Source organism: Diplotaxodon limnothrissa, linkage group LG11 (assembly GCF_057381915.1).
Source record: "Diplotaxodon limnothrissa isolate DT_005_m linkage group LG11, D_limnothrissa_male_GT1.1, whole genome shotgun sequence".
Classification (NCBI taxonomy): Eukaryota; Metazoa; Chordata; class Actinopteri; order Cichliformes; family Cichlidae; genus Diplotaxodon; species Diplotaxodon limnothrissa.
Window position 1 is genome coordinate 16,037,102 of NC_140606.1, and position 27,878 is coordinate 16,064,979.

The window sequence follows — 27,878 nt, forward strand, 5'->3', positions numbered from 1 at the left end:
TACTATTGGCAGCCTCTTTCGTGAATGTACCAAGCTTATCAGCAAATTGTGGAAGAGGTGCTAAGTTGTTATAATTTACCCATTATATATGAAAATGTTCAGGTTGATGGTCATAGGTTTTCCAAAATAAACAGTATTTTAAGCCTGTGACATGGGTATATTTTAATGTTTCTGCTAATATGGTCACTAGATAGATGGTTGAAATACTCGAGACTATCGGAAGGTTAAATGGAGACAAAAATAAATTTCCCATCTTTGTGACTGAAGCAATTTTTCCTAACCAAGAATAATCAAATTAGCAACCAAAACAGGTAACTGATAGTGTAATGTAATATTAAAATAAGGTGCAAAACTGACATATTTGTTACTGGTAGCCATTTCCGTGTAGTTTTTCTGGTGCATCGGGAAAGGACAAACAGTTTATTTATCGCTAACTATTGTTCAGTTAATCAATTTAGTTACATAATTTCCTAAAGGATTAATAAAGTATTGTGATTCCTTACTTCTGACAATTTTATAAGTACTACACTAATTTTAAATGTTTGCATTTTACTGAATTTTGTTTCTAACATTTTGAACACCCCATTCATATCAACAAAAAACATTTCAATAGCAGTGTGAACGATATCTTCCATAACCGTAGACTTTATTCCTGGGCTAACATATTAGACTACTGGGTGGATCCAATACACTGGCAATCGAAACAAGCTATTTAATTTGAGCTGTTGAAATTGGTTACATAATGAGAAGATGTGAGATAAAACAGAGAAGACCAATGACTGACAGTGCTGTCTGAAACAGTGTCAGCCTCTGGCCTATGGCCAGGTGGGGTCAAAGGGAGAGAGAGCAGCCAGTGAGTCCTGAGAAGAGCAGAGAAATAATGCATGGTAACTAAAGGTAAGGTACTCATCAAATATTCAAACGGTAGGAGGAGAGTGAAGGCGAAGACAAGAAAAGGCAGAGAGAAAGAGATTGATGCTGAATAGAATAAAACATCCAGACAGACAGTAAGGCAGAAAAAGCACACTAGACTTAAAATCAGTTTATAAACTCCAATAAGGGACTTGCTGGCCAGTTTAATACCAACCAGCTTCCTACCTTAGAAATGGCCCTTACAGGATTCACTGGCCATGCTTTCTGCCAGTGGTCAGTGATAAAAGGCAGAGAGGGACAGGCATTACATAAGACTTGCAGTGAATGCAAATTTGATTTGTAAAAACATGAGATAACCCTTTGTGCAATCAAAACAACACAAATCCAAGCCAGGCATAAAAAAGAAAACATTTGCAGGTTTTAAATATGCTGTAACAGTATAGTCCAACATATAAAGCACATATGACAAAAGAGGAGGTGGCTCAAGGTGTCAGGATCCACTGCAACTCACCTCTGGCACTTTGGGTGCTGGTCTGCGCGCCACTTTCTCCTCCAACACTTTTTCCTTGATAAGCACACAGGCCACGTTAAGGGAGCCCAACAGTGCGTTGGGCTTGAAGCCCAAAGACCGGCCCTCAGGAGACAGAACCTCCAAAGTGTGCAGAGCTGGATTCAGGTGGTAGCGACTACACAGCTCGACCAGCAGATCCATCAGTGCTTTACTGAGAGGGAAAGAGAGAGATAATAGGAGTGAGAGGGAAAGTGTGTGTGTGTATGTGTGTGTGAGTGTGTGTGTTTAAGAAAGAAATGCAGAAGGAGATGAGAAGAGAAGAAAGGGAGGCAGGACAAAAGCTAGGGTTACAAAGTCTTCGAAGCTTAGCTGAAGTAAAGAGAACGGAATGAAACAATGCCACACTCTCACTTGATGCACTTCAATGAAACAATGGGTGGTATTTTGATCTAAGCCATTTCCACAGACAAAATACAGATACAATGACAGCAGCAGTGATTTAAATATGAACATCAAAACATTGCCTTCATCTTAATTCTTTCTGTACAAATATTTTTCATTCATTTGAGGTTGATTGTATATTAGTAGCACCTTTTTCTGAGAATGTTCTTATCCATTTTAAACCCCTACAAAAATCCATGTTATTGTTTAATTTTGCCAAACTCTGACTGAAAAATAACACACTGTATGTGAAGTAGAACTAAAACCTGAGCGCGTCCATATGCTCTATAAAAGGTAAGGTGGTTGCTGAAGATTTCACCTGTGCAGTCCATCTAAGAGTCTTTACAAAAAAGGTAGTGACAAAGCACTGGGCATAAAAAATAATACCTCTGTCATTCACTTATGCCCATTGCTTTGTGTGCCTGTTTGGATTGCGGTACTCATGTGGAGGCCTATAGTACTACTTGTCAATCCTCACATAAAGAAACCTAGAAACAGTCTCCAATGTTTTCTGGGAACAGAGATCAGATGACAGAACTGAGAGAGATACTGCTACAAAGAGCACCATTGACAATCACTAACACATGGATGCAGACTGCAACTAAAACCAAAAACAGACCCAGTGTATGGTGTGCTTCTCGAGATTCATTTCATACAAAACATGCCAAAACATAATGACTATCTCTAAGTATTTACTCTATTTTTTTCTATGTATTTACTCTAGCACTGAATATATACCTCCCTGGTTCACATAGGGTCATTTTTAACCATGTTATGGTCAAGCATTACTAAGCTGTAGTTTCAAGTACCTATCGTAGATATTTAAAGTGTGACAAATTACATTACGAGGGTGCACAGGGCATGTAGATCATTCATGAAGTGTGACACTGCGGTCATAAAAATAATATATTAGGTGTAATAATAATATTAATAGGAGCATGACAACAAAAACACACAACCAGATAATAACTAAATAAGTAACTAACTGCCTAAGCAACAGTATTAATTCAGTAATAACATATACTATCATGCCTGCATTGTAAATGCCTAGTGCAATATCTGCACCACATTTTTCACTATTTTTAAATCCTACAAAATAAACCTGCTCGTGGTGATTGATTATAGCAAATATCCTAAAGCTTGTTTTATTTTGTCAATAGTGAGATCATGTTTATTTAACATGACTACTCGACTTTTGTAAAATAAGTTTGTGCTTTAAGAGAGCAGCAAAGGTGCGTCAACTAGAGCAAAGCCTCTGAGAGTTTCTGAGTCCTTTGTGAGGCACAACTTCCCTTAATCACAGGATTAATAAGGCAGGAATGAAAGTAAAAAAACAAACAAAGACTGGAACTTTACATTGATAACTGAAGTTTATGAGATCAGAAGAATGCAAAGATATGCCATATCTTTATTCAACCACTGTTTCGCTTATTTTAAAAGTAGAGAATTACGTCATCTCTGGTATAGTCATGACTGGAATGTGTTTAGATGAGACAGTCTGTCTTTTAAGTTCACAAAACATAAAACTAAAAAGTCCCAAGCCCATAACTATAAACAAGATAAAATTATATGTTGCAATGTGCTGGCACATTCCTGTATGTGCTATTTTTAGTCCTTGAATTTAATCACTAACTAACTATCACTATAGAATATAACAGGTGATATAAGTCTATGAGGAGTCTGCACTTTGACCTTAGGGTGGAGATAGTGAATGAGCCTTTGTATGAATGATTTGTGTTTACCCCTTTGTCATTGTCATAGTTTGCCGAGGCAAACTGCGTGGCGTGCGAAGAGAGGACCCAGGTGCAGACATTCTCAAACTCAAACTTAACTGATGATGAACTGTTTATTAAAGCAGGCAGAACAGTACAAAATAAAAGGGTGAAAACAATGCAAACTAAGCAATAACCTAAACTGGGGTTTAGGTTGAAGAACATGAAGAACCCTGGCAAGTAGAAAACATAGGGAAACGCTAAACATGGCAATGTGGTGAGGAAAACCTGAAAGCAGGACATGGCAAGGGAAAACGCAGATGATCCGACAAAGACTGAATGAGAAGGCACAGACTAAATACACACAGGAGGCTAATGAGAGAAGTGGGAACACATGGGGGAAACAGCTGACACACATGAACATAACGACGTCACAGTGGAAGAGTAATACTAGACACAGGAACACAAGACCTCTTCAAAATAAAACAGGAAACATAAGACGCAGACATGACAACCTGAACTTGACAACGTAAGACACAGACATGAAACACATGAAGGGCAAGGGAGACTTAACAGGGGTGGAAGACACAAGGGGAATCTAATAACAAAGATCTAGAACAACCTAGGCATGATAAAAAATGAACTTAGAAAACCTGAAGAGCTTAAACATATACTAAAACTCAAAACGCTGGGTCAAAAGACCCAGGACCGTGACAGTCATAGCAACAGGTTCTGATGTTTTAAGCAGCATTGATCATAATATGACCATCTTCTATTAAACATAGAAGGTCATACAAGGTCTTACCTTCATAGTGTCATAACAACCCGTGGTTTGTGCAATATTTAAAAGTGGAATGGGGGGCAGAGCCTTCAGCTTTCAGGCCCCTCTTCTATTATACTAGTTTTGCATGTTAGAAAGCCTCTATGACAATAATATGATACATAGTTTTTCTGGTGATGAGCATACAGAGGCATCTGATGGTGATACATTCTCTATAGTTATTAAAAGAGTCTCTTGTTGTTTTATACAAGATAGACATCCCCAGTTTTCTGCCCTAGAGACAATTGCCTCATTAGGGACAGAGAGCACTAGCAGGTCAGCCACTGACTCTCTGGGACAAAAAGCTTGTGTTGGAAATTGGAATGGAACCCCCCAACAAGGCCCCGCTGGCACAGCGAACAAAACATGCACAGGAGCAACAAACATACAGTTTTTCTGGTGACTGAATGAAGATCAACCTATAGAATCATATCGCAGAACTAACAATAAACTAAGGTTAGATTCGATTTGTATTTCCAGATATAAATAATAAAATAGCTACAGATATATGAAGATTTTATAGTCAAATAATATGAGATTAATGGGCAAAACTTTTGGTCATGACACATGTGACAATAAAATGAACAAATCAAAACTATGTTTGATATGTGCTTGTGTGGGCCTGTTTTTCTCACCTTCCATCCTCAGTCACATAAATCTGGTTGCCCTGTGGCAGGGTTAACTGTAAATCCACTGTGGCCCTCAGGATGTTCTCCTTGGCCTCCATGCCTGATGTCCCTCCCCCATCAGGTGTAGTGGTTCTGAAGATATGGCGTGGAGCGGGTTGAGGGGCCGGTGGTGGAGGTGGGGCATGGGCCTTCATCCTCCTTCTTGGTGATGAAAGTTGGAGAGATACACAAATAAGAATATTTTTTCTTTTTCAGGCCATCCTTTTCATATGATACAATACTTTAAAATTTCCTAATGACATATTTATTTTTATACAAACAAATTATATATTATAAATGTCTGTTTCCTCTGAATCATTACTGTTTTTTTTTCTGAAGTTCAGTCAGTTGCACAACATGACAGCCTATGAATACAAACCACTGCTACCACATCAGGGGCAGCCGGAATACTAATGTTGACTTTTTTTCTATCTTTCTGTTTCTGATTATGACATAACCTTCCCTTCATTTAGATTACATAACAAACTACAGACACGCCAAGATGATTATTTTGGTTATCAAGATCTCTGAGCCTTTTGGAGCTGTTTAATCTATCTGTCACGGCGGGGTGCGCCGATGTGTGCGGAAACAGGACCCAAAAGCAGATGATGACGAGGAATAGTAATGATTAACAGAAAAGTGAACCTTTATTGCGATGACGGCAGGAAATGAACCAAGAGACCAAAGCAAACAGGAAAAACACTAAGAAACAAAACACTGAACTGACAAAACACTAAGAAACAAAACACTAAAGGTACTAAGACCAAAAACTATAACTATGACCGAGGTGGAAAAATAAACAGGCTATGACTCTGGTGAGAATAAACAGACGACCCGACAATGACATGCAGAAAACAGAGGGCTTAAATACATACATGAGGTGATCAGGGGAAGTGGAGACACATGGGGGAAACAGCTGACTGACATAAACCTAAATGACAGGACCAGGAGGAGTGAAACTAAATACAATGACCAAAGAACACATGACACTGTCAGAATAAAACAGGAAACACTAAAACTAGACATGACAATACAAACTTAACATACCAAATACGTGATGAATAATGCAAGAACTCAAACAGAAAACCCAGGAACAATAACTGCCTAAACTAAAGGCAAATAGGAAATAACACAAACTAATAACATATCAAAAAATACAAAGAAAACTCAGAGTGCTGGGTCGGAGACCCAGCCTGTGACAGAGCCCCCCCCTTAAGGGCGGATTCCAGACGCCCGAAAACAAAACCAAAAACAACCCACCAAGGGCGGGCGGTGGGGGTCCAGGACGGAGGGCCAGAAACAAGGCCAAAAAAAAACCAAAAACAAAACGTCCATCAAAATCACAGGAGCGCAGGGAACAGTTCATGACTCCTCAGGGGGCCGACCCGGAGGGTGACGGTCCAGAAAATCATAGTTCATGTGATCAGGGGGCCGGCCCGGAGGCCGACGGCACAGAAGTCCATGGTCGAACAGTTCCGGGGGCCGTCCGTGCGGACGGCAATGGTGGCGACATGGAAACCGTTCAGGGGGCCGACCGTGCGGACGGCACAGGTGGCGACATGGAAACCGTTCAGGGGGCCGACCGTGCGGACGGCAATGGTGGCGACATGGAAACCGTTCAGGGGGCCGACCGTGCGGACGGCAACGGCGTAGAAACAGTTCAGGCGGCCGGCCGTGCGGAAGGCGGCGGCGGCGCCCAAGTGTCAGGCGTACCGGCCGAGGCTTGGAGGGCACAGGACCAGGTGACGCTAAAGCACAGGCAGAGGCCGGACCAGGCGTAGCAGAAGCACAGGCAGAGGCCGGACCAGGCGTAGCAGAAGCACAGGCAGAGGCCGGACCAGGCGAGGCTGAAGACTCTGACGAGGCCGGACCAGGCGAGGCTGAAGACTCTGACGAGGCCGGACCAGGCGAGGCTGAAGACTCTGACGAGGACGGACCAGGCGAGGACGAAGACTCTGAGGCTGCGGCTGACGAAGCACAGGCTGGAGCTGCGGCTGACGAAGCACAGGCTGGAGCTGGTCCTGGCGTAGCAGAGGCAGAACCAGGTGACAGTGAGGCAGCCACAGGTGGTGAAGCAGAAGGTGGCCAGACGGGCTCCTCAGGCCCTCCAGCAGACGTGGCGTGAGGCTGGACATGGCGAGGCTGATGTGGTTCTCCTGAACCTCCAGCAGACGAGACATGAAGCTGGCTGGGTTCTCCCGAACCTCCAGCAGACGAGACATGAAGCTGGCTGGGTTCTCCCGAACCTCCAGCAGACGAGACATGAAGCTGGCTGGGTTCTCCCGAACCTCCAGCAGATGAAGCATGAAGCTGGCTGGGTTCTCCTGAACCTCCAGCAGACGAAGCATGAAGCTGGCTGGGTTCTCCTGAACCTCCAGCAGACAGAACATGAAGCTGGCTGGGTTCTCCTGAACCTCCAGCAAATGAAGCATGAAGCTGGCTGGGTTCTCCTGAACCTCCAGCAGACGAAACATGAGGCCGGACGGGCTCCCCGGGCCCTCCGGCTGACACTGAAATTGGCCGCACCAGCTGTACCTCCGTCTCTGGCTCCAGACCGGCCTGGATAGCAGTACCACAGCAGCTTAGCTGAGCCTGATGGCTAGCTTTTCCAGGGCAAACAGTCTCTGTATAGCCGGGCTCATTAACCGGAAAAGTAGTGTCAATTTCAACAACTTCCTGAGAGAAAACATGAGGAGCCAAAATGTAATCACTCACTTGCGTTTGTGATACGGAGCGTCGGTGGCGCGCACGCCGCTTTTTCTTAGGAGTGGAAGACGGCGGAGCGATGGGTGGAAGTCCCTGGTAACTCCGAGGTCCCCCGAGAGCCAGTCGAGTTCCCCGGAAAGAGTGCTCGTGCTCCGGAATGAGCCACGGCTTCCACCGGAGCTCCTCCTCCAAGAGAGCGCAGAATATAGACTGGCGCTCGTCGTCGTCCAAGTCTATGGTGTGCGGCGCTTCCTCGCGCTGAACTGTGACAGGAGTATGGCGAGACTGTGATGAGGGCGTGGAAACTGGTGAGCTGAGAGGTGGTGACGCTGCGGCGAATCTCAGCGAACCGACACGAACACACTCAGGTTCCGGAGGCAGCAATGGAGATGACTGATTGTGGGGTTGTTGTGACTGGTGGGTGCTGGAAGCCATTTCCTGACTCGACAGTCCCTGGGCCTGCAGCATCTCCTTTATCCTCGTAAAGGCATCAACGATGGCAGGTGAGTCCGGGAGCTGGAGAAGGCGGGGATCCCTCTCCATAATAGCTTCAGCAGCGTTGATCATTACTAGCTTGCTCTTCAAATCGGGCGCTGTGAGGACGCGGTTGAGGATCGCTTGGATATGAGCCATCTCCTCCAGACACTCGGTGAGAGCAGAGTCTGCTGGGTCCATGACTGGTCAGTTCGTTCTGTCACGGCGGGGTGCGCCGATGTGTGCGGAAACAGGACCCAAAAGCAGATGATGACGAGGAATAGTAATGATTAACAGAAAAGTGAACCTTTATTGCGATGACGGCAGGAAATGAACCAAGAGACCAAAGCAAACAGGCAAAACACTAAGAAACAAAACACTGAACTGACAAAACACTAAGAAACAAAACACTAAAGGTACTAAGACCAAAAACTATAACTATGACCGAGGTGGAAAAATAAACAGGCTATGACTCTGGTGAGAATAAACAGACGACCCGACAATGACATGCAGAAAACAGAGGGCTTAAATACATACATGAGGTGATCAGGGGAAGTGGAGACACATGGGGGAAACAGCTGACTGACATAAACCTAAATGACAGGACCAGGAGGAGTGAAACTAAATACAATGACCAAAGAACACATGACACTGTCAGAATAAAACAGGAAACACTAAAACTAGACATGACAATACAAACTTAACATACCAAATACGTGATGAATAATGCAAGAACTCAAACAGAAAACCCAGGAACAATAACTGCCTAAACTAAAGGCAAATAGGAAATAACACAAACTAATAACATATCAAAAAATACAAAGAAAACTCAGAGTGCTGGGTCGGAGACCCAGCCTGTGACACTATCTGGTCTATTGCCTCTTTAATATCACTCCTACACTCCTACAATCAATGCCTGCTATCAAACAGCTTTCCAAAGGCAAATTAACATCTTTGCTTTGACAGAAACAACACCCCTCATTAGGGCTGGGCTATATCATACCGTTCACGGTAATACCGGTATTAATGTTGGGCAATGATAGGAAAATGAAATATCGTGATAGAATATGGGTAAAACGCACATGCGCAGTGCCTACGTTTACATACGCACATGGCGGTGACGTAGAATGAGAAAAGCGAAAACAGATCGTTAAATGAAACGGATGAACCAGAACTGGTTTGTAAAAATGCTGCAACTGGTTTAGTTTTCGTCCGTCAGATACACAACAAAGCACTGTTTTTGCTAGAACATGCTAGCGTGCCGTCGTTATTACCGTGTTGTTTGGACAATACGACACACTTAAAATCAATCCTTTGATTTTTCTGAAAATCGACAGTGCCCCTTATAATCCCGTGTGCCTTATGTATGAATTCTGGTTGTGTTTACTGACCTCTAAACGATTTTATGTACACGGCGCTCGAAAATCTGTCAAATGTTTTAGTACGACTTTGCTAAGCTACGAAGCCGCACCGCTTGATGGATTGTCGGAGCATTACGGCATCGTAGGCAGGAGCCTCGCGGAGTGATACGTACTGTGCTTCAACATAATATTACCGTATTGTGTGTGTATAACCTCTTTTTAAGTTTTGTGGATATTATACATGGTTATGCTGAGGATATGTCGGCCAGTTTCCACTGGAAATGCCTTTTGATTAAACTGTCAGCAAGGAATTTGCACTGTTACATTTTTATATAACTTTAATGCACATAAAAAACAGCTGGTTGTTTATGTGAAAATACATTGATGGGTTTTTGGTTTTTTTGCACTAATAAAGTTGTGGAGTTGTAAAGTATTTTGTCTAGTGTCAATTATATCGTCAGTTATATTGTTATCGTAAATTTTCAAATGTATATCGTGATAAATATTTTTGGTCATATCGCCCTGCTCTACCCCTCATTCATTTTCATTCCACCCCTGAGGAGAATCTATAAACATATCTGAACATATGAATCAACAATGTTATAAACAGTAATACAAAATACAAAATTGGGCTGACAGAACTGTAGCAGCGTTGAGAAAATTAGAAATTCTATTGGGGGGTTTTTTCTTAACAGAAATAAAGGAAGCCATAAAGTACTGAATGAGCCAGGGTGCAGACCACGCATCATTGAATCTCTTTAAAATACTTTTATGAAAATCACAAATTAAAAAAACAAACGCAGATGCAAAACATACTCCAGCCACACAGCTCCTCGTGAGCACTGTGACAGATGTCAATGACAAGCTCCTTCTTGTGTGTTTGACCTCGGCTAAACATAAACTGTACTTGCCCTGACACACACAGCTGATTAGACAGAAATGAAACAGTTCATTCTCTCAGCAATGACAAGTGCCATATGATTAAGCACACACTCACTCTCTCAAGTATTAGCCTTGGATAAGAAAAGAAAAAACATCCCACTCACATCAAAAACAGTCCTTGTGCTGATTAAGTGTTCCGAACGTGTTATATATCAGACTGTTTAACTCTCGTTCCAAGGATTCGGGAGACACCCCGAAGAATCAGTGTAAGCATTTAATTGTAGACTCCGAAGTTGTTCAATCCAGTATTCTCGACGTTATCCCTGCCCAGTTTAAAGACAGCAAAATGAAGGACGTTTGCACATGGACATAGCACAGTGAGTGGACTCTAACCTGGCTAAAGTTAACCATTAACAGCTACGTCACATATCAACTAACTCGCGCCCAAAGGGCTCATAGAGTCATTGACTCATTATCCAGTGCAGTGAGAATGTTTCACTTTTTGGAATCACAGTGCACGTCATTTCTAATTATTGACTAGAAAATCTCTGACTATATACGCACCTAAAACTGTGTGTAGTGATGAAAGAGCAGACTTACAGACCTGTAACTGTGAGAGACTTTTTGCATTTTCCTGTTAAGTCTGAGTCTTTTAAGGTAAACAGCACAGGGCTCTGTGGAACTGTGGGACTGGGTCCTGGCCAGGCTTAACACAGGCAGCTAGTATCCTCCTCTCTCTTTCGCTTGCTGTTTGTCTCACCGTAACATTTCCCTTTCCCTCTCTCTCTCTCGCTTTTCCTCGCTCAAACATGTACAAAGACTCCTTTAGAAGAAGCCTAGTCTCCCACAGAGTTAGAATGAGCGTAAACAGAGAGAAAGAGTGGGAAAGTAAAGAAGCACCAAGGAACGCAACGCAAAAGGAAACCCAGCTCTGGCACAGGGGGGCAGTAAGTGCTGCTGAAGAGACTAAGTTACAATGCTCACACACATACACACCTGCACACACAGAAAAGGTTACTAATGGATAGTTCATTTTACTTGACAAAACAGCATTAACAAGGATGGATTTCTTTTGCTGGCCTCTATTAAAATTCTTTTAAAAAATTCGTCCACAATACTTTCTGCACAGGAGTACACATCAGTTTCCCTTCTAATAAAAAGAAGTCTATAGCAATGTATTCACATATATAAAATAATTATTGGTTTATACAGCAATGTCAGAAGTTTTTAACCCTCAGCATCAGCCGGGCTCCAGTCTACGGTGCATCTGAAATTAGAACATGTGGGCAGCTATAAAAACTTACCAGAAGGCACATAAATAAATATTTGAAAACATGCTTTACCTCTTCTATAACCTGAATATTACTATGCTCAATCTTGATCAAGACACTTGGGTTAAATCGTGACTGAATGTTAAGGCATGACTTTGTGTGGTGGCACACATATTACACTACAAAATGTAAACACTGCCAATGTGTACGTCAGAGTTAAGATTATTCCTGTTTGATAAAAAGATTGCATAATACTAAATACACACTGGAGACCACCTTCACTTTGTTTTTAAATAGGGGAGAAATAAAGGTTAGACAATGTATCATTTATCCTTATTTGTCAGGGAAACACTGAGTAAATGGTCCCACGTTCCAAGATCTTATCAACCCAATATCCAAATATACTAGTGCATGACCCTAGTATATTATCCTCTATCAGAACCATCAAAACACATTTTTGAGTGGGTTGAGCAGGTGACCCATATGCCGAAAGGCTACTGCAGGATCCCTGGCACACTTCTTTATTTATCTGTTAAAAAAGGATTCTTTTACATTTAATTTATAAGAAAAAAACATTAAGCTTAATCTAGATAAAGCACAAAAAATATTTTTATGTTTTGTATGTCTTATCAGAATTAATCATTTATATTTCTTTCATGTATTTGTCCAGTAATCACACATTTGAAAAGTCAGACTTACGTTTTCACCTGATTACGCAATAGACACAGAGTGTGCAGCACACATCCGGGACACTCAGGTTCTCCCTCCACACATGCATCTAGTCAGCATACCCTTTGAGTGTCATGGTGTCCCCATGGCAACCTATATTTACACCACTTGACTGCAAAAGAAGGCAGATCTTAGTCCAGTAGCAGCTGTGGATTGGAGAGGCATGCACACCCAGGGTGAGTGACCCGGAGAAACACCAGTGAACAAGAGACAGAGTGTGGGAGACTGAAATTGGACATATGAGCCAAGTAAAGCATTTGTTTGCAGTTGCTAGTCACAAAACCTTCTAATTCAGCATATGTCTTGATGCTCATATTACTATCAATGTGCTTAACCCCCACCGCATCTCAATGTCAAGTCTGGAAATGCCAGCTTCATCCTCTATATTCACAGTCTCACCGCTGCCCCTCTCACTACAGCAAAGTGAAAATTACAAAGCATAGAGAAGCAAATGAAAAAATGTCAACATTTATTTTTGAACCTCTGATTTTCTTAACAGACATACAAACAAATGTGTTGCCATAATAATGGTCTAGGCTTGCAGGCAGCATACAATCATTAGCTCTCCTCAGACTGATAAATCATATCCGGTTTTACTGTCTCATTTGCCCAAATGCAAAATATTTCACTAAATTTGCATACAAGCTGTAACCTTATTACATATTATAAATAGCCCTGAATTTGCAAATAGTCTGAGGCTCCAGTGTTAATATTTTTAACTTGTATGAAACTTTAATTTACCTGATTATCAAGTCCTGACTTCTCCAAAAGAACCAAGTTAGGGCTCTGCAGAGTCTGATCAACATGTGTGCAGAGACCGTAATAACCCGTGGGAGATTAACAAAAAAAAAAAGAACACACACACCACACACACAACACCGCAGGTGCTAAATGATTTGTTACTCATGGGATCAATTAGGTTGCTTACACTCTTAAACAGTTAGCTAACGCAATAACCTCAGATGGAACCAGCAACCAGTAATCCACGGTTGTGGTCAAACTGTCTTTTTTTTTCTTAGAGGACGGACTGAAAGGACATGAGGTATCTAAAAGGCAGTCCTGCTTAAATTCTTTAAATGCTAATCAAAGCTGGTTCAGTGCTTGAGCACAGGATGTACCAGACCAGCTTTTACAAAAGGATAATACCATCCCACTGCATTAGCTACATTTAAAGGTTATCAATATTTTATAAATGTAACAATTATTTTCTACAGTTAGACTGGTGCTAATTTATATTTAAGTATGGACAAGAGCAACTATTCGTATTGTAACAACCTTTTTGTTTCGCTGCTATTTCTAGCATGTAAGGGAAACAATATTTTTTTAAAAGTTGATGTTTTTTATAGCCTGCATAAAACATGGCAAGAATGCACAGGACAAAATATTTACAGCTGTCTCTGAGTGATCTTTGGGACATCACAAATTCACCACAGCCTTTTGCATGTGCACGCGTTTAGCACTGCTAAAGTATTCGTCTGTCTCCTTTTGATTTTTGCTTCACGTCATTCCTTGACCTCATGGAAGACCTCAAGGAAAAAATGATTAGGACGTAGGATGTAATTTCACCAACGATTTAACCACAACCCAGAGTATTTATTTCACAACTAAAGAGAAAAATCCACCTACTGTGGATAGCACCACTACACATCAACCCTCTTTTTTGTATTCATCTCTTTTGACATATATAGTTATCATGTCTGCTTGTGACCAGTGACTAAGAGACATGCTGTAAACAGTTTAGCACAAAACATGTACCAAGACAACCACAATTCTCCAAATACAGGAACAGGAAGCTGACTTAACAGACTGTCTGCAGAGCTGGAAAAATCATGCCAGTTTTTTCCTTTTCTTATTTGGTCTTTTTTGAACATTTATTAACTGGCCTGTTCCCAAGGGCATTTCACTGTGTTCCAGCTACATTGTGGTAAAGCTCACGGGTGGCAAACAGACCAACAGAAGTAAGAGAACAAAAAAAGACAATAAATGGTTAGTAAGAAAGAGAGAGAAGAGGGAATCTCAGGTGGCACAAAGCCTTGTGTCGAGGGGGAACAGGGGGAAAGGGAATAATAAGGGTGGAGCAAAGAGTGGAATGTAGAGGAACAACAGCAGGAAATAATAATTAGTTTATTCTCTATTCCCTAAGCTGCTGCTTGTTCAATTAGAGAGAACTCCTGCTGGAGTGACAGGAAGAAAAGAAGAAGCAAAAATTAAAAAATATAAATATATAACACAAATCAATGAAAAGCTTCAGAAAAGCTGAAAAGTGAAATATTATCACAGCATTTGTGGGGAGAAAGTACAAAAGCATTCATTCATAACTTTTGGCAGAAAGCCATGCCTTAAAGGAAGGTTTGCCTAAGGTGAAAAAAGACTGCATGCGCTCCCTTCTGATACCCTTTATGTGTTTAATAATAATAGCTTAAAAATGTCACATGTTGGTAAATTACTGATATGATTACAGGTTATTTCTTATCTTTCTCTGCAATGAAGGCAAAAGCAGGGAGAAACATTCCAAGGTTAAACATGTGCAAATCTATCACATTGAACACTCCTCTGCTTTATCACATCAGCTAGATGAATCCACCCAGCTTTAGTCACACACATGCAGTCCGTCTGTCTTCCTCTGTGACAAACACACATACCACAGAGACTAACATATGACAGCAGGCTTCCAGAAATAAATCTGAGCAGTGCATAACAGCTGCATAATACAGGCAGATACAGTGTACTGTAGATACTGTCAAATATACAAGCACTACTTTGTTGTAAGGTGTCTGCTAGTGCTTTTTTTGCAGGGGAGGGAGGGTGGGGGCAGAGGTTGACAAGTGGAAGAAAACAGAGTGGATAATGTAGTGAACCAAAGGATCACGATAGTTTATAAATAGGGCCAGTCTAGATGTCTGAAATGTCACTGATATAACGAAGCATTGTGCTGGAGTAACTATCTTATGAGCATAAGTGCTGCCTGATAGTGCGCTGCCCAAGGACCGATTAATTTCATCCTACTGTGCCTGGCCTTGTAAAATGCACTGTTGTTGTTAATTAAAGGAGTAGCACTTCCAGTTAATTTAATTAATAAGCTAACTACTTCACATAAAGATTATATGCCAGTCTTGTGCTTTTGAGCAAATATATTCCATCAGCGTGTGCTGAACAGGCTTGCAGAAGCACTGCATCCACACCCTCTCTATTTTAAACGGGATGGCCTGAGAGCTAGATGCAGACATTACCAGATACATACTGCACTACTGCCAACAACGCATAGCCTCAAACGCAACCCTCTCTCTCCCATCTCAGCTTTCATGAGTTAAATTTAACTCATCATAAAAATAACGTCCAGCTGTTACCATGTACGCCCTTTGCTAAATATGCGCACTGTATAGGCTTCCGAGCAAAGACAAAAAGAAGGGAACTCCCTTAGTCAGCAGCCCTGAGCTAGTGGCCGACCACATGAACCTTAATATTTTATGAAGTGGGTGTGAGGTTTGGAAAGGTTACGTCTGCTTCTGTCTTAAAATCATCTGAGACACCAGCTAGGAAAAGACATACAGTATGCTAGCTTAGATTACTCTTAGTCTATCTATACGTGTGCAACACAAATGGCATTCAAATGCTATGCAAACAGTCAAACAGTAAGAATGGCATTTGAGTTCAGCGGACACAACTTCAAAGTAACGAACGTTTTTGACTGTAGCTAGGCGAGACCTCTCTTCATATACATCACTTATTAGCTCACACAGACATCCACATAGAACAGGACAGGCAGCGTGGCATGCAGTAATTACCTCTGGGTGTGTGTATTTGTATGCATGCATACAGAATTTATCTGTAAAATCTCCAACCCCATCTTCCTGGGGGTGTGTTTTTGATTGGGCACCAAAACAAATAAACCAAAAAAACTGCAGATGTGTTTAAAGTAGGATGTGTGGCCCACCAGCGATGAAGCACATGGCAGCACAAATCTGGACGTTGACGATGGTAAGGCTGTTTTATTTTTTTTGCTCTTTGCGCTTCAAGAGGCCCTTTGAACAGCTAATAAGTGGGACCAAATGTGAGGTTTGGGTGGATGATTGTTACTGGGGACTGAACCATGTGACCAAAGTAAACTCACAAGGTTCTGACGTCACATGCATCAACGGCGTCTCAAGAAAAGAGAAAAGAATTCTTATTAAACTTCTACCACCTCAGTAAAACACTTTGAAGGATGGAAGAAAAGAAAAAAACAAGTGGGGAATTCTGTAAATTTGTAATTTACTTTAGTGGTTCTGCTTTAATTAATTCTCCATTTATTTAAGCCACTCTGCTGTTTCCTTATTGCTTCTGTGGGGTCGTGTACTAACCATAAGACCATGAAATAAAGCCATATTAAACAGACGCTTCTGCTCTCAACCTCGCTCGGCACACAAACAAGTACAGAGGCAGTCGCTTACTGACACACAAACACCCCAGGTCCAGACATGCAGAGGAAAACACCAGTGTGCTCATTAAGACTTCGAGAAAGAGGACTAGTCTGGTATAAATACAATGAACACACACTAAAAAAAGAGGGTGAGGTTAAGTAATGAAAACTATTTTGCTTCAGACGAGGACACATGTTGTCGAATGTTCATCCTGACTTTTTGTAACGTTCTCACTGGGAAATCATTTGTTTCTATTATTCAATTCAATTTCATTTTATTTACACAACAACTGTCATCTATACATCTTATATTGTAAACTGCAGACCTCACAGTATTACAGAAACAAACAAAAACAAGCACAAAATAAGCCAACAACAATCAAACGTTATATTCATGCCTAATTAGACTTTCTTTAAAGCTTAGGAACTAAGGCCTTATTCAGTCCAACTTTGCACTACTGATAAAAACAGGCTTTGTAAGCACTGATACACAATCAAACATGCACATGCTCAGATTTCACTAGCCAGGTACAAAAGTTTAAAAAAGAAAAAAAAGAAGAAAAACAATCAACAGTCTCTTCCCAGACTGTTTGACTGTGCTGCATGTTAATGCAGTTTTATGAGCTGTGTTTCACGAGGGCGGCACTACGTAGTAAAGTAGCTACTCCCTGTGTGATGACGAAAGAGAGATCACAGAACAAAAGTTGTCAAGGTAGATTTAAATGGGAATACCTGTCACATAAAGAGCAGATAAAAAGCCATTTTGCTTCCACTGCCAGCTACCTCCGTGACCTGTGCGCTTTATAATTTGGCCAACAAGCACTTAAGAGTCTGGATTCACTGTAATTAAGAGTATCTGGTTAAAGGAACCTTTGCTTTAAAGGTCACAGCAGGAGAAAAAAGAAAAGACCAAAATTTTATTCACCTCATCAACACTATCAAGTGTTGCTGGTATTTCCCCTGAAGAACATCACATTTTACTGTTTATACGATAGTGAACTATTACTACATAACTACAGCACATGGACGATGGCATTTTTATGGTGTCCCGCTGAGTAAAAGGTATGACTCATCTAAATTAGATCAGAATTGACAAGGTCAACGACAGGTGCTCTCAAGTACACAGGTATGACCATAATTAGCACCCAAGTACCACATAATGATGCTGAAGGACAGAGCAGCTCACCAGGACATTGCACACTAATTTTCTTTTGCTGACCACCCAGTAAAATACAAAACAAAAAAAACAGACACTGACTATTATGACATATTATTAAAAACATAGGCAGATGAAGGCTATAATTTGGCCTTTTATATCTTGCCTTTCTACCCCTGGACAACAAAAACAAACAGACTGGTAAATATAAATCAGCAATACTGCTTTTAGGGTGGAAAACACTTACTTTTATCCGCTTGTAGCACAACAACATGTGAAAGACTAAGACCTGCAATCATAGTGTGTGGACTCTGTCGTCAACAATAGCATGTTTTGGCATTCAAATGTACAGTAGATGATAAGGAGTTACTTGGTATGATCTGTTGGAGTGTGCCCTAATATAAGTTCTCATAACATGTAGGATAATCAGGTTGCATTTAGTTTATGTTTGGTTTTAAATGGCAGGCTCAATATGCAACTGGCGGCCCCACCCAAACTACACAATTAAAAGGAGCCTTTGGAAAGTACAGTTCACAGTTGTTGCTGTTCCAGCACCAGATCTTGATTAATGTCTCTCCATGAAACACCAAGGACACAGTTAAAATATTATGTGCTTCTAAGCCGCTCATGGTTTTTTCTATGTGTGTGGCAAACAGACTGGGCTGCTGGAACACTCTCTGTTGTCGGTGCTGACTATAGGCTGTGTGTTATTACTGGGCAGTCATATACACTTGAATGGGCAACGGGCCTATCTACAATAATTCATTGCCGTGAAAACAAACTTATAACAAATAGCACCCTATAATATCGCGGGAACATTAGAACCGAACCCATTAGTAGGTTATGGCTTTCATAGTAAGACTAGAAATTAGAGACTGTTATTCAGCCAAGGCGAATTCCCAGCTGACATTATTACAATTATCCAGAAACTTACGTAAACAATCAGAAGAAAAAACACTCACACGAACTGAGTTGTAAATAGTCTGGCGTGTCGAGTGTTTGTTTAGAAATGGGCTACTTACCCTAAAGGCGGCTTTGAGGACGCGCTCATCGCTGAGACTGCCTCCAACTTGAGATTAGCGGGGCTCGCTCCCAAAATGCGCTGTTACTCAGACTCGGTGGCTAACCATGATGTTGTCACCTGCGAGTTTTAGCATCATACTTACAATAATTTATAGTCGGCAAATTTTCTAGTATAACTCTAACAGGGAAAAACTGTCTATAAGAGTGCACAACAAGTGACAGTGTGCAAAGATGAGTCAGTCTGCTGTGAGCTGAAGCATACCAGCCGCAAACTGTCCCCGGAGGCTAGCAACGACCTAACAACATTAACACTATTGCTCACTATTTTTAAGTTATAGTCTATCCATGCTGAACATTCTTACTGAGTCATTCGGACTGAGTAACTTGTCATATCCACTTGTTGTAATCTTCGTATCCCTTCGCGAAGTTGTCAAGTCAACTGAACCATTAAAAAGACTACCGGGATGTCCTTCCAAACTAAAGGTTTCCTTTTGAAAACGCTCATTTCAAAGTCTTTCCGTCTTTGTGCGACTCTAATGAGGGATATATATTAGCTCCACAGAAAACATCTACGTTATAACTGTGCTATTTTTCCCTACTGTACCTCGCGTGAGGACAGTCTTGTAGCGCTTAAAGAGCATTAACGCTTTTATTTAGAAAGGAATCCCAAGCGATTTCCGTTATCTACATACTCTTACTTTGCCGAGATTCTCTTCAGCCCGCTTTCGTCAGCAGATCTAATGTCAATTATCCTCATCGGGACTTCATTCAGCGCCAACTGGAGAGCGTCGTTACGAATACCGTATAGAAATAGCCTACTACCAAAACACAAAATATAACAACATAGCGTGTGTACAAGTGTACAAACAGCAATATGAACTCCAATTAACACACACACACACACACATCTATCTATCTATCTATCTATCTATCTATCTATCTATCTATCTATCTATCTATCTATCTATCTATCTATCTATATGATGTATTATTATTATTGTTATATTTTGTTTGATGTCAGGTCTACAGCCGCCAAAGTCTGAGTCGTAGCTTCTAGGTGATAATACTTTATTTAAATTCTGCAATGACAATTCAAACCTTTTCTCCCAGCATGCTTTGTGCCACGAGAAAGCGTAGACATGTAGTCAAAACTGTCCACCACAAGAGGTCACCATAGACCATACAGTAATCACTCAGCGACTCTACTTTAAACATTATAAAAGTTATAGGTCTTATTAGGTTAAGAGTAGACTTTCTGTGGGTACACTGGCTATACTAAACGGTTTATAAAGATATTTATGTGGAATGTATGATATGAAGCAGAGGAAGAAGAGGAAGTAGTAGAGGAACAAGATGAAAAAGAAAAAGGAAAGTGAAGCTGGACGTGTGCAGGCTAAAACAAAATAACAATCAAACAAACAAACAAACAAACAGTATTTGAACAATAATAACAAGTCCACCTATAGCCACAATAAAAATTCCTCTTTAAGCCTTTAAGCTAAAAGAAAAAAAAAAAGAAAAACTACAGTCCTTTTCTCATGATGTGAATAAGGTGTGTAACCACATGTTATGTGTTGTTTGCCAGATTTGCTTGATAGTTGTTTGGTAATTCTCACTTCTAGACAAACAGGAAACTCTATTGGCACCTCTATTTCTGCACACCTTGTACTTGCAGACTTTAAGAGTGATAATTCATCTGTACACATCTGAAAGCATCACATGAGGAGCTGTGAAGCGTAATTCCTGACTCTACTAATTTGAAGAGCAATCAGTGAGATATCACTAAGTCAGGTGAATACATCAAATAAATATTCACTGTCAGGGTTAATTTAGTTTTAAATCAATTCAATTGTACTCATATAGCACCAAATGGAAACAACAGTTGACTCAAGGCACTTACGATGGTATATAGTGACACTGGCCTGGTGAACTTTTAGACTCATAAGATTTGTCTTATATTAGTTGCAATGGTGATTTAGGTCAAGTTTTCATAAAGCAGTAGAATCACTTCGATTCATGAGAAGGAGTGACAAACATTCAGAAGAAAAGACTACCTATGACAGCTCATAAGCAGCTCATAAGGAAACTGTGTCCAGGTCTGAGTCTTGCACAGCAGGACAAATCCACAACTAATATCATATCAAGACCTAGATGCAGGTCATCCTGTCCAGATTCATTCACAACAGCCTGATTTTTCTCGACACGATCTGCAGTCTTTATTTAAACAGATCATCCCCCCCAAACTACTGAAATAACTCTGTCAAAGCTAAACTATTTCTTAAAACATGCTTGCCTTTACCGTTGAAACTAACGATTGAAAAACTTTTTTTTTTCAGTTAAATGTGAAACAATGACTGAATTCTGACTATGGGTGTGAGTGAGCCATTATTTTTCAGTTAAGGCTGACATTAGATCAGATTAAAAATGGTTACAGTGTGGGAAATTCAAGCAGTTTCTTTGAAATCCTATTAAGCATTTCTTATCCATTAATAACAAAAATAAAGAAATTCTTGTCTTAAAAAAAGGGAGGCTGCTATATTCCATCAGTAGATTAAAATGTTACTAAATAATTACTCAAACACTGGAATAATCATGAACTGTAGTACAAACTGTTTTTATTTAACTAAAAAACGGACTTGAGGGCAGATCACAGGTCCATCAATGATCTGTCTGATCTGTTTCTCCACATTTTTATCATCAGTTTCTGTCACCCACATATACTTAGTTATAAAGATTTAATTGTCTTTATAATATGTATCTAAATATAATCATGATTATTAAAAAATTAAACATGTCCTCTGCCCATTGGATTAAAATGGTGTTGCCTTGGTGAATGCTGGGTTCTTTATTTCCCTACTCACCCATGTGCCAGGGTTACTACTCAGAATTGATTCAACTTACTCTGATGAGCTTTTCTTGGAACAGTTTCCTGTTCCAAGAAAAGCTCTGAGTTCAGCAACTGAGAGTTGCTGAACTGAGAGTTGCTGAACTCAGGGTTTATTTTTAAGCTGTTTTAAACTCAAAATTTGATGAACTTGTTTCCTGGAAATAGAGCCCAGAAAGCAAGTTTCCAACATGTTGATATAAATAACCAGGGTAATCCCTCGTGTGTGAGCTCCCCTAATATTGGAGAAGTAGATAGAAGAAGTAGATACAAGTTCATTATGAAAAGAGTGCCTGGTACACTGTGCAAAAATGGTAAATGGTAAATGGCCTGTATTTGTATAGCGCTTTTACTAGTCCCTAAGGACCCCAAAGCGCTTTACACATCCAGTCATCCAGTCATATCACTAAGTCAGGTAGGTGAATACATTTTGACAGTGTTTGAAATATATGCAGTGTGATGTTTTGCATGATTTTGGAAATATGTTTGCACTTTAATGTGTAAAGCTTAAGGGTGTACACATTGCTGTAGGGATTTGAATCCAAAACACTGTCACCTACTTTTTTTTCTATCCTTGTACTACTCTGATTGGAAATTGTTTGCAAAGAACAAAGAACAACGCGAGGATCAGTGTCTCTCCAGAATCTGCTATATAGCGGTTTTTGTTATCTATGACCTTGTCTGCTTTTTCCTTCCTCTTTGTGACGTTGAGTAGAAGGTGGGCAGGGGTTCCTGAAGGGAAGCAGACTTGTTGACACTTATTTAATAATGCTTGGTGGCAATTCTCTCCCCTGCAATCAAGCGTTTGGGAGGAAGTATGTCATCGATCTGTTTGTCTGTCTGTTTGTTAGTTAGTAACAATATACTAGGCATAAATACATTTGAATACACACACAGAATGTTTCACAAAAAACACAGACTGAAATACAGACACAAATTCCCTGTCCTCCAGCCTCTCCTGTTCCCTGTTCTTATTTTCTTTGTCTTTTTTTGTGGCAGTTTTGGATTTTGTGATTATTAAGAACTTTTCTGACCTCAGGGTTACTCCCAGTTTTACTTTATTAGCTTGTATCTCGTGTGTCTTGTCCCAAATTTTACTTCCTGTATGTTATTTCCCTGTGACAGTCCTCCTCCTGATTGCACATGTATTCACTTACAGGCGTGTCTGTCTTTGGTTTTATATGTGGCGTCTGTTGTATTCTTCAGTAACCTCACTTGTGTGCTGCCTGCCTGTTTCTTGGATTCAGTTTGCAATTTTTTTCCAGCATTTGGATTTTGTTTGGACTCTGCATATTTGGATTTTCCAACTTCCAAAATAAAGGTGCGTTTTCTGCGTATTAACATCTCCCTGTTCAGCATCTGGGTCCTGTCATTCCATACAATATGACACGTCCTGACCTTTTATGCCTTTGATCTCACTGTGGAAAGCACTTTTATCTCTTGGACCTATGCTCAGCTTCTTCTTTTTCTTTTTTTAAGCTTAGAGTTAACTTCATTCAGGCTATCGTTCCATTTCTTAAAAACACATCATGACACTGCCCAGATTCCATTAGACAGGGAAAAAACAATTTCACTTCCTCACCGAAAAGAAAACTTTATTCACCTCAATGACTCTATCCATTGCTGCCGATTTTGTCTCGAAGAACACCGCGCTTTAATAGACGTGGAGCTACTACTGCGTAAATACGTTATATAACTGCACAGCACGAGTTGCATGTTTTTAGAGTTTTTCACCACAAGAGGACGATAAAGACCATGCATAAAATAGCAAGAATCGCTCTATAAAGAGTCATAAATATGCACCAGAGACGTACAACGAAACCAAGATCAAGGGAAAAAATATTTTAATATTATTAATATTTTAATAACAATACAAAACAAAAAATCAAAACAAAACGACAATAAAGACATATGAAGATATATATATATATATATATATATATATATATATATATATATATATATATATGGAAGCTAAAATAGAATAATTTGTAAAAAAAATCTCTAATTTGCCTTTTAATAGTGCAGCCCATTAAATAAATAAATAAATAAATAAATAAAAACTTCATCCATCCATTGGTTCCCGCTTATCCTTTTCAGGGGGGGCGCTGAAGCCTATCCCAGATGTCATAGGGCGAGAGGCAGGGTCCACCCTGAACAGGTCGCCAGTCTGTCGCAGGGCTAAATAAAACCTTTTTAAAATTAATTTTACTTAATTAATTTTTTAAGAGGAAACTCTTAAAGCTAACTCTGGATAGAAGTCTTGAACAAATGCTAATATTTAATGCGTGCACATTTCTTATTCAAAGCTGCAAAATGTGACAGGAAATGTGGCAAACCAAAAGATAACCAGATACTGCAAACCTGTCTGATTAAAACAGATAAATAATTACCTTAACTTTAAGGAACTTTAAAAAGAGTAACATTTTATGAAACTGGAAAACACGAATAGCAACATGCATTTCAAAACGTTAATGACAAACTGTTTGGGCCTTTAAGCAAAAACTAACGGCTGTTTTCTAAAGGTGTGAAAATGTGTGTAATCATATGCTGTGCTGTTCTTGAATTATTTTTGGGTGTCTAGATGGTAAGCTCAGAGTTTAAACTGATAAAGATCTCACCCAAGGACGTACAGGAAACGACATCTGCACTTCTGCTTCAGTACTACTCATTATCAGACTGCAGCATTAAGACTGTTATTTATCTCTCCACATCTAAAGCTATCGTCGCATCAACAACAGAGGGGGGAAAAAACGAGCCTTGACGCGTAATTCCTGACTCTACTTGGTTGGATTAGCCATCACTGAGATATCACTATGTCAGGTGAATATATTTTAACATTAATCCCGAATTTGGGATATTTGCAGTATAAACAATTTTTTTGTGTTATAATGTGTAATGGTAAGTCTGTATGCATTGCTTTAAGAATTTAAATTCAAATGCTGTAATACGGCAAATACTTGTTTTTTTCTCTTTCCATATTTGATCTAGATAACATTTTATTTGAGAACACTGTGCTCGAAAAATTGTTTGTAAAAGTGTAAGAAATAAATGCACTGCTGCGATATCTTTGAAGTTCACCTTAATAAACCTTTTATATTTTCTTTGATCTGCAAACATGCATCTGCTGATTGAGACAATGTAAAAAATATTATTATAAAATGATGCTAATCATATTAAATAATCCATTAATTAAAATGTCCATGTAAGACAAAATGCTAAAATAAAGAAAAAGACCATAATGAAAGGTTAGTGGTTTAAGGTTTATAGGTTTATGGTGGTATTTGTGCTTTTAGCTTAATGTGATCTGGATTAAAATCAGCTACAATGGCGAACTAAAGTTTAAACTCTGTTCACATTCCCACAATTGGAGTACTTGTAATAACCAGCAGGTGGCTCAATAATCTCCGTTATCACTTGACTTAAACCTAATACAACAGAGCTGAACTGATTACTATTGGTATTTTTTTTTTTTTTTTTTTTAGAAATAGAAAAAAAAACTCCTTTCAAAAAAACTGACGTGACAGCAACAGTGGTCTTCAACTTACATTGCAACTTTTTTCACCAGTTTTGTTGTTGTTTTTAAATTAAAATGCTTGATAATGTGTGATAATATAACCTAATTTGGATGGTTAATTTTTGTAGTATGTGTGTAAATAATAATAACAAAAAATAAGACTACTACTACTACTAATAAAACAATTATAATAACTCTCTTTACAGAACAGACCACACTGTACAGTTACGAGGACTATGAAAATGGTATAGGCGACTACGCTCCTACCAATTTCAGTGATGTACAGGTCTTCAGCCAAGTGTTTCTATCCACTCTCTATAGTTTGGTTTTTGCCTTGGGCTTCATAGGTAGGTGTGTCTTCTACTATGGGAATGACAGTTGTGTTTACACATTGGAGGGAAAGTGTCAAAGGTATACAATTCTCGACTCTTTTTTTCTGCCAAAGGTAACGGACTAGTGGTGTATGTCGTGGTGAAGTACCGCAATCAGAGCAACCTGACAGACATCTGCCTCTTCAACCTGGCTCTCTCTGACCTCCTCTTCGTCTTCACGCTGCCGTTCTACTCTCACTATGCCAGGGTCGGCCAGTGGACTTTTGGAGACTTCATGTGCCGTTTGTTGTCCGGCTCTCACCAGACTGGCTTCTTCAGCAGCATCTTCTTCATGGTTGTCATGACGCTGGACCGTTATGTAATCATCGTGCACGCTCACAGGGTGGCACGTTATCGTACAATGAGGGCAGCCATCATTCTGACCGTGCTCGTTTGGACGCTGAGCTTGTTTGTATCTCTGCCGGATTTTATCTTCACACAGGAAACAAAGGACGAGTCTCAGAAGTTTGGATGTAACTATCCCGAGGAGAAGAAAGTCTGGAAGCATTACAACCTGTTCACCACAAATGTGCTGGGTCTCGTGATTCCCATGCTGGTGATGGTAGGTTGCTACTCCAGGATCATCCCCACACTGGTAAACATGAGGACCGCAAAGAAGCACCGCATTGTCAAGCTGATCATCTGCATAGTGGTTGCATTCTTCTTGCTCTGGGCTCCATATAACATTTCCCGTTTCTTGAAGTTTCTTCAGGAAAAAGGAAAAATCCTACGTGATCCCATCTGGTACAAAAATGTAAGGCTGTCAGTGGTAGTAACTGAGGCGTTTGCTTACACTCACTGCTGTCTGAATCCCATCATATATGCATTTGTGGGACAGAAGTTTATGAGAAGGGCCTTGAAGCTGCTGAAAAATTTTGTGCCTGGCATCAGGAATCTTCCAGACAGCTCATTCAGGAGAAGCTCAGTTATTTCCAAGTCCTCTGAAGTCACCTCCACTTATATCATGTAGAAGGTGTAGGGAGGATTGTTTGACATGAATGTTTCACCCTGTTATTACTGCAGACCATATCTTATTCATGTTTCAGTGATTTGTTTTGTTAATTTGGTCACTCCCACTTGCCACATAGCAGTTTTCTTCACCTGTGTCTCACCATGTTGAATTTTCAGTATTGTTTTGACTGTAAGATTTCAGATTTAAAGGCTCATTACTTCTGAAATGATTGTAACCTGCTAGCACTGCTGTCTGCTTTACAGATTCTCAAGTCCTTTCTAAACTATGGAATGAGGTTTTTTTTGCTGATGGTGTAAAATGAAACTATTTTCTTCATGCATGTTTTTATTCAACAGCTATGTAGGATAAACATATCGAAAAAGAAAACAAGGCATAATGGAACATTTTATACTTGTGTGCATAAAGCGTTTCATTCAAATGTATGCAAATACAGTGCTAGGTGTTAAAAGTACATTTTCACGTGTCTTCTGACATAATATTGGGTATTTGACAAATGATAAGGAACAACCTTTCCAGTGTGTATTTTTGTGTCAATTTTGTATACGCATGTACAGTATGCTGTATAGAGTTTTATATATTAGATTTTCTTTTTTTGTTTCAGTGATTATTGCAGGTATTTCAAAGGTTATACTAAATATATATATTATCTTACTTTATTGTACACATTTGTTATGCTTTTTTTGGCTGCTGTTGTTTTTGATTCCTTGGCTTTGCAATTTCTTTACCAGTGAAAGTGATTATATTCTGCAATACTCATCTCTCATCCTGATTTTACATGGTAGTTTCCTTAAGACAGTCACTGATATGTAACTTCTGTCGGTGCTGTGCTTTTGGAAACCGAATTTCCCAGAGGAACCCACCCGAGGGATTAATAAAGTTTTATCTTATCTCTTATCTCTGATATTGTATATTTTGAGTATAATAGTGTGTATTGAGCATGATCTCCTATATTTCCCTTTGTAACTGTAAAGAAAAAATCCTTACATGAAAAGTCATGAAAAAAGAGATTATTAAAAAAAGACAAGATATGACGTGAGACAGTTCCTAATTTATTTATTTGATACTTAACTGTTTTCCACCATAGAACATTAGTGTTGTCTGTTATAG

General features: G+C 39.9%; 2 protein-coding genes across 7 annotated transcripts in view; one reads left to right on the top strand and one right to left on the bottom strand.

Moving 5' to 3' along the window:
- Positions 1-19,437, bottom strand: part of cobl (cordon-bleu WH2 repeat protein) — a 70,909-nt gene extending 51,472 nt beyond the window's left edge. For 4 of the 6 annotated variants that reach the window (XM_085366264.1, XM_085366261.1, XM_085366266.1 and 1 more), the window contains exons 1-3: positions 19,026-19,437; positions 4,993-5,187; positions 1,385-1,595 (exon numbers count right to left, since the gene is read on the bottom strand). In XM_085366264.1, the coding sequence (XP_085222390.1) occupies positions 1,385-1,595; positions 4,993-5,187; positions 19,026-19,054 (435 nt within the window). In that variant the 5' untranslated portion in view covers positions 19,055-19,437. Of the gene's footprint in view, positions 1-1,384; positions 1,596-4,992; positions 5,188-10,612; positions 10,885-19,025 lie in introns of those variants that run through there. The other 2 variants (XM_085366262.1, XM_085366263.1) reach the window with 2 other exon arrangements.
- A 3,718-nt stretch (positions 19,438-23,155) lies between these two features.
- Positions 23,156-26,861, top strand: LOC146622523 (C-C chemokine receptor type 3-like). The gene is made up of 4 exons (XM_085365199.1): positions 23,156-23,231; positions 24,631-24,733; positions 25,634-25,774; positions 25,873-26,861. The coding sequence occupies exons 2-4, from the start codon at positions 24,727-24,729 to the stop codon at positions 26,766-26,768; spliced, it is 1,044 nt and encodes a 347-aa protein (XP_085221325.1). The 5' UTR covers positions 23,156-23,231; positions 24,631-24,726; the 3' UTR covers positions 26,769-26,861.
- Positions 26,862-27,878: the final 1,017 nt, after the last annotated feature.

Bases quoted from the DNA above. Each gene is read 5' to 3' on its own strand.
- LOC146622523 (XM_085365199.1), top strand. The intron at 25,775-25,872 runs GTAGGTGTGTCT...TTTCTGCCAAAG, and splicing joins TTTTGCCTTGGGCTTCATAG to GTAACGGACTAGTGGTGTAT.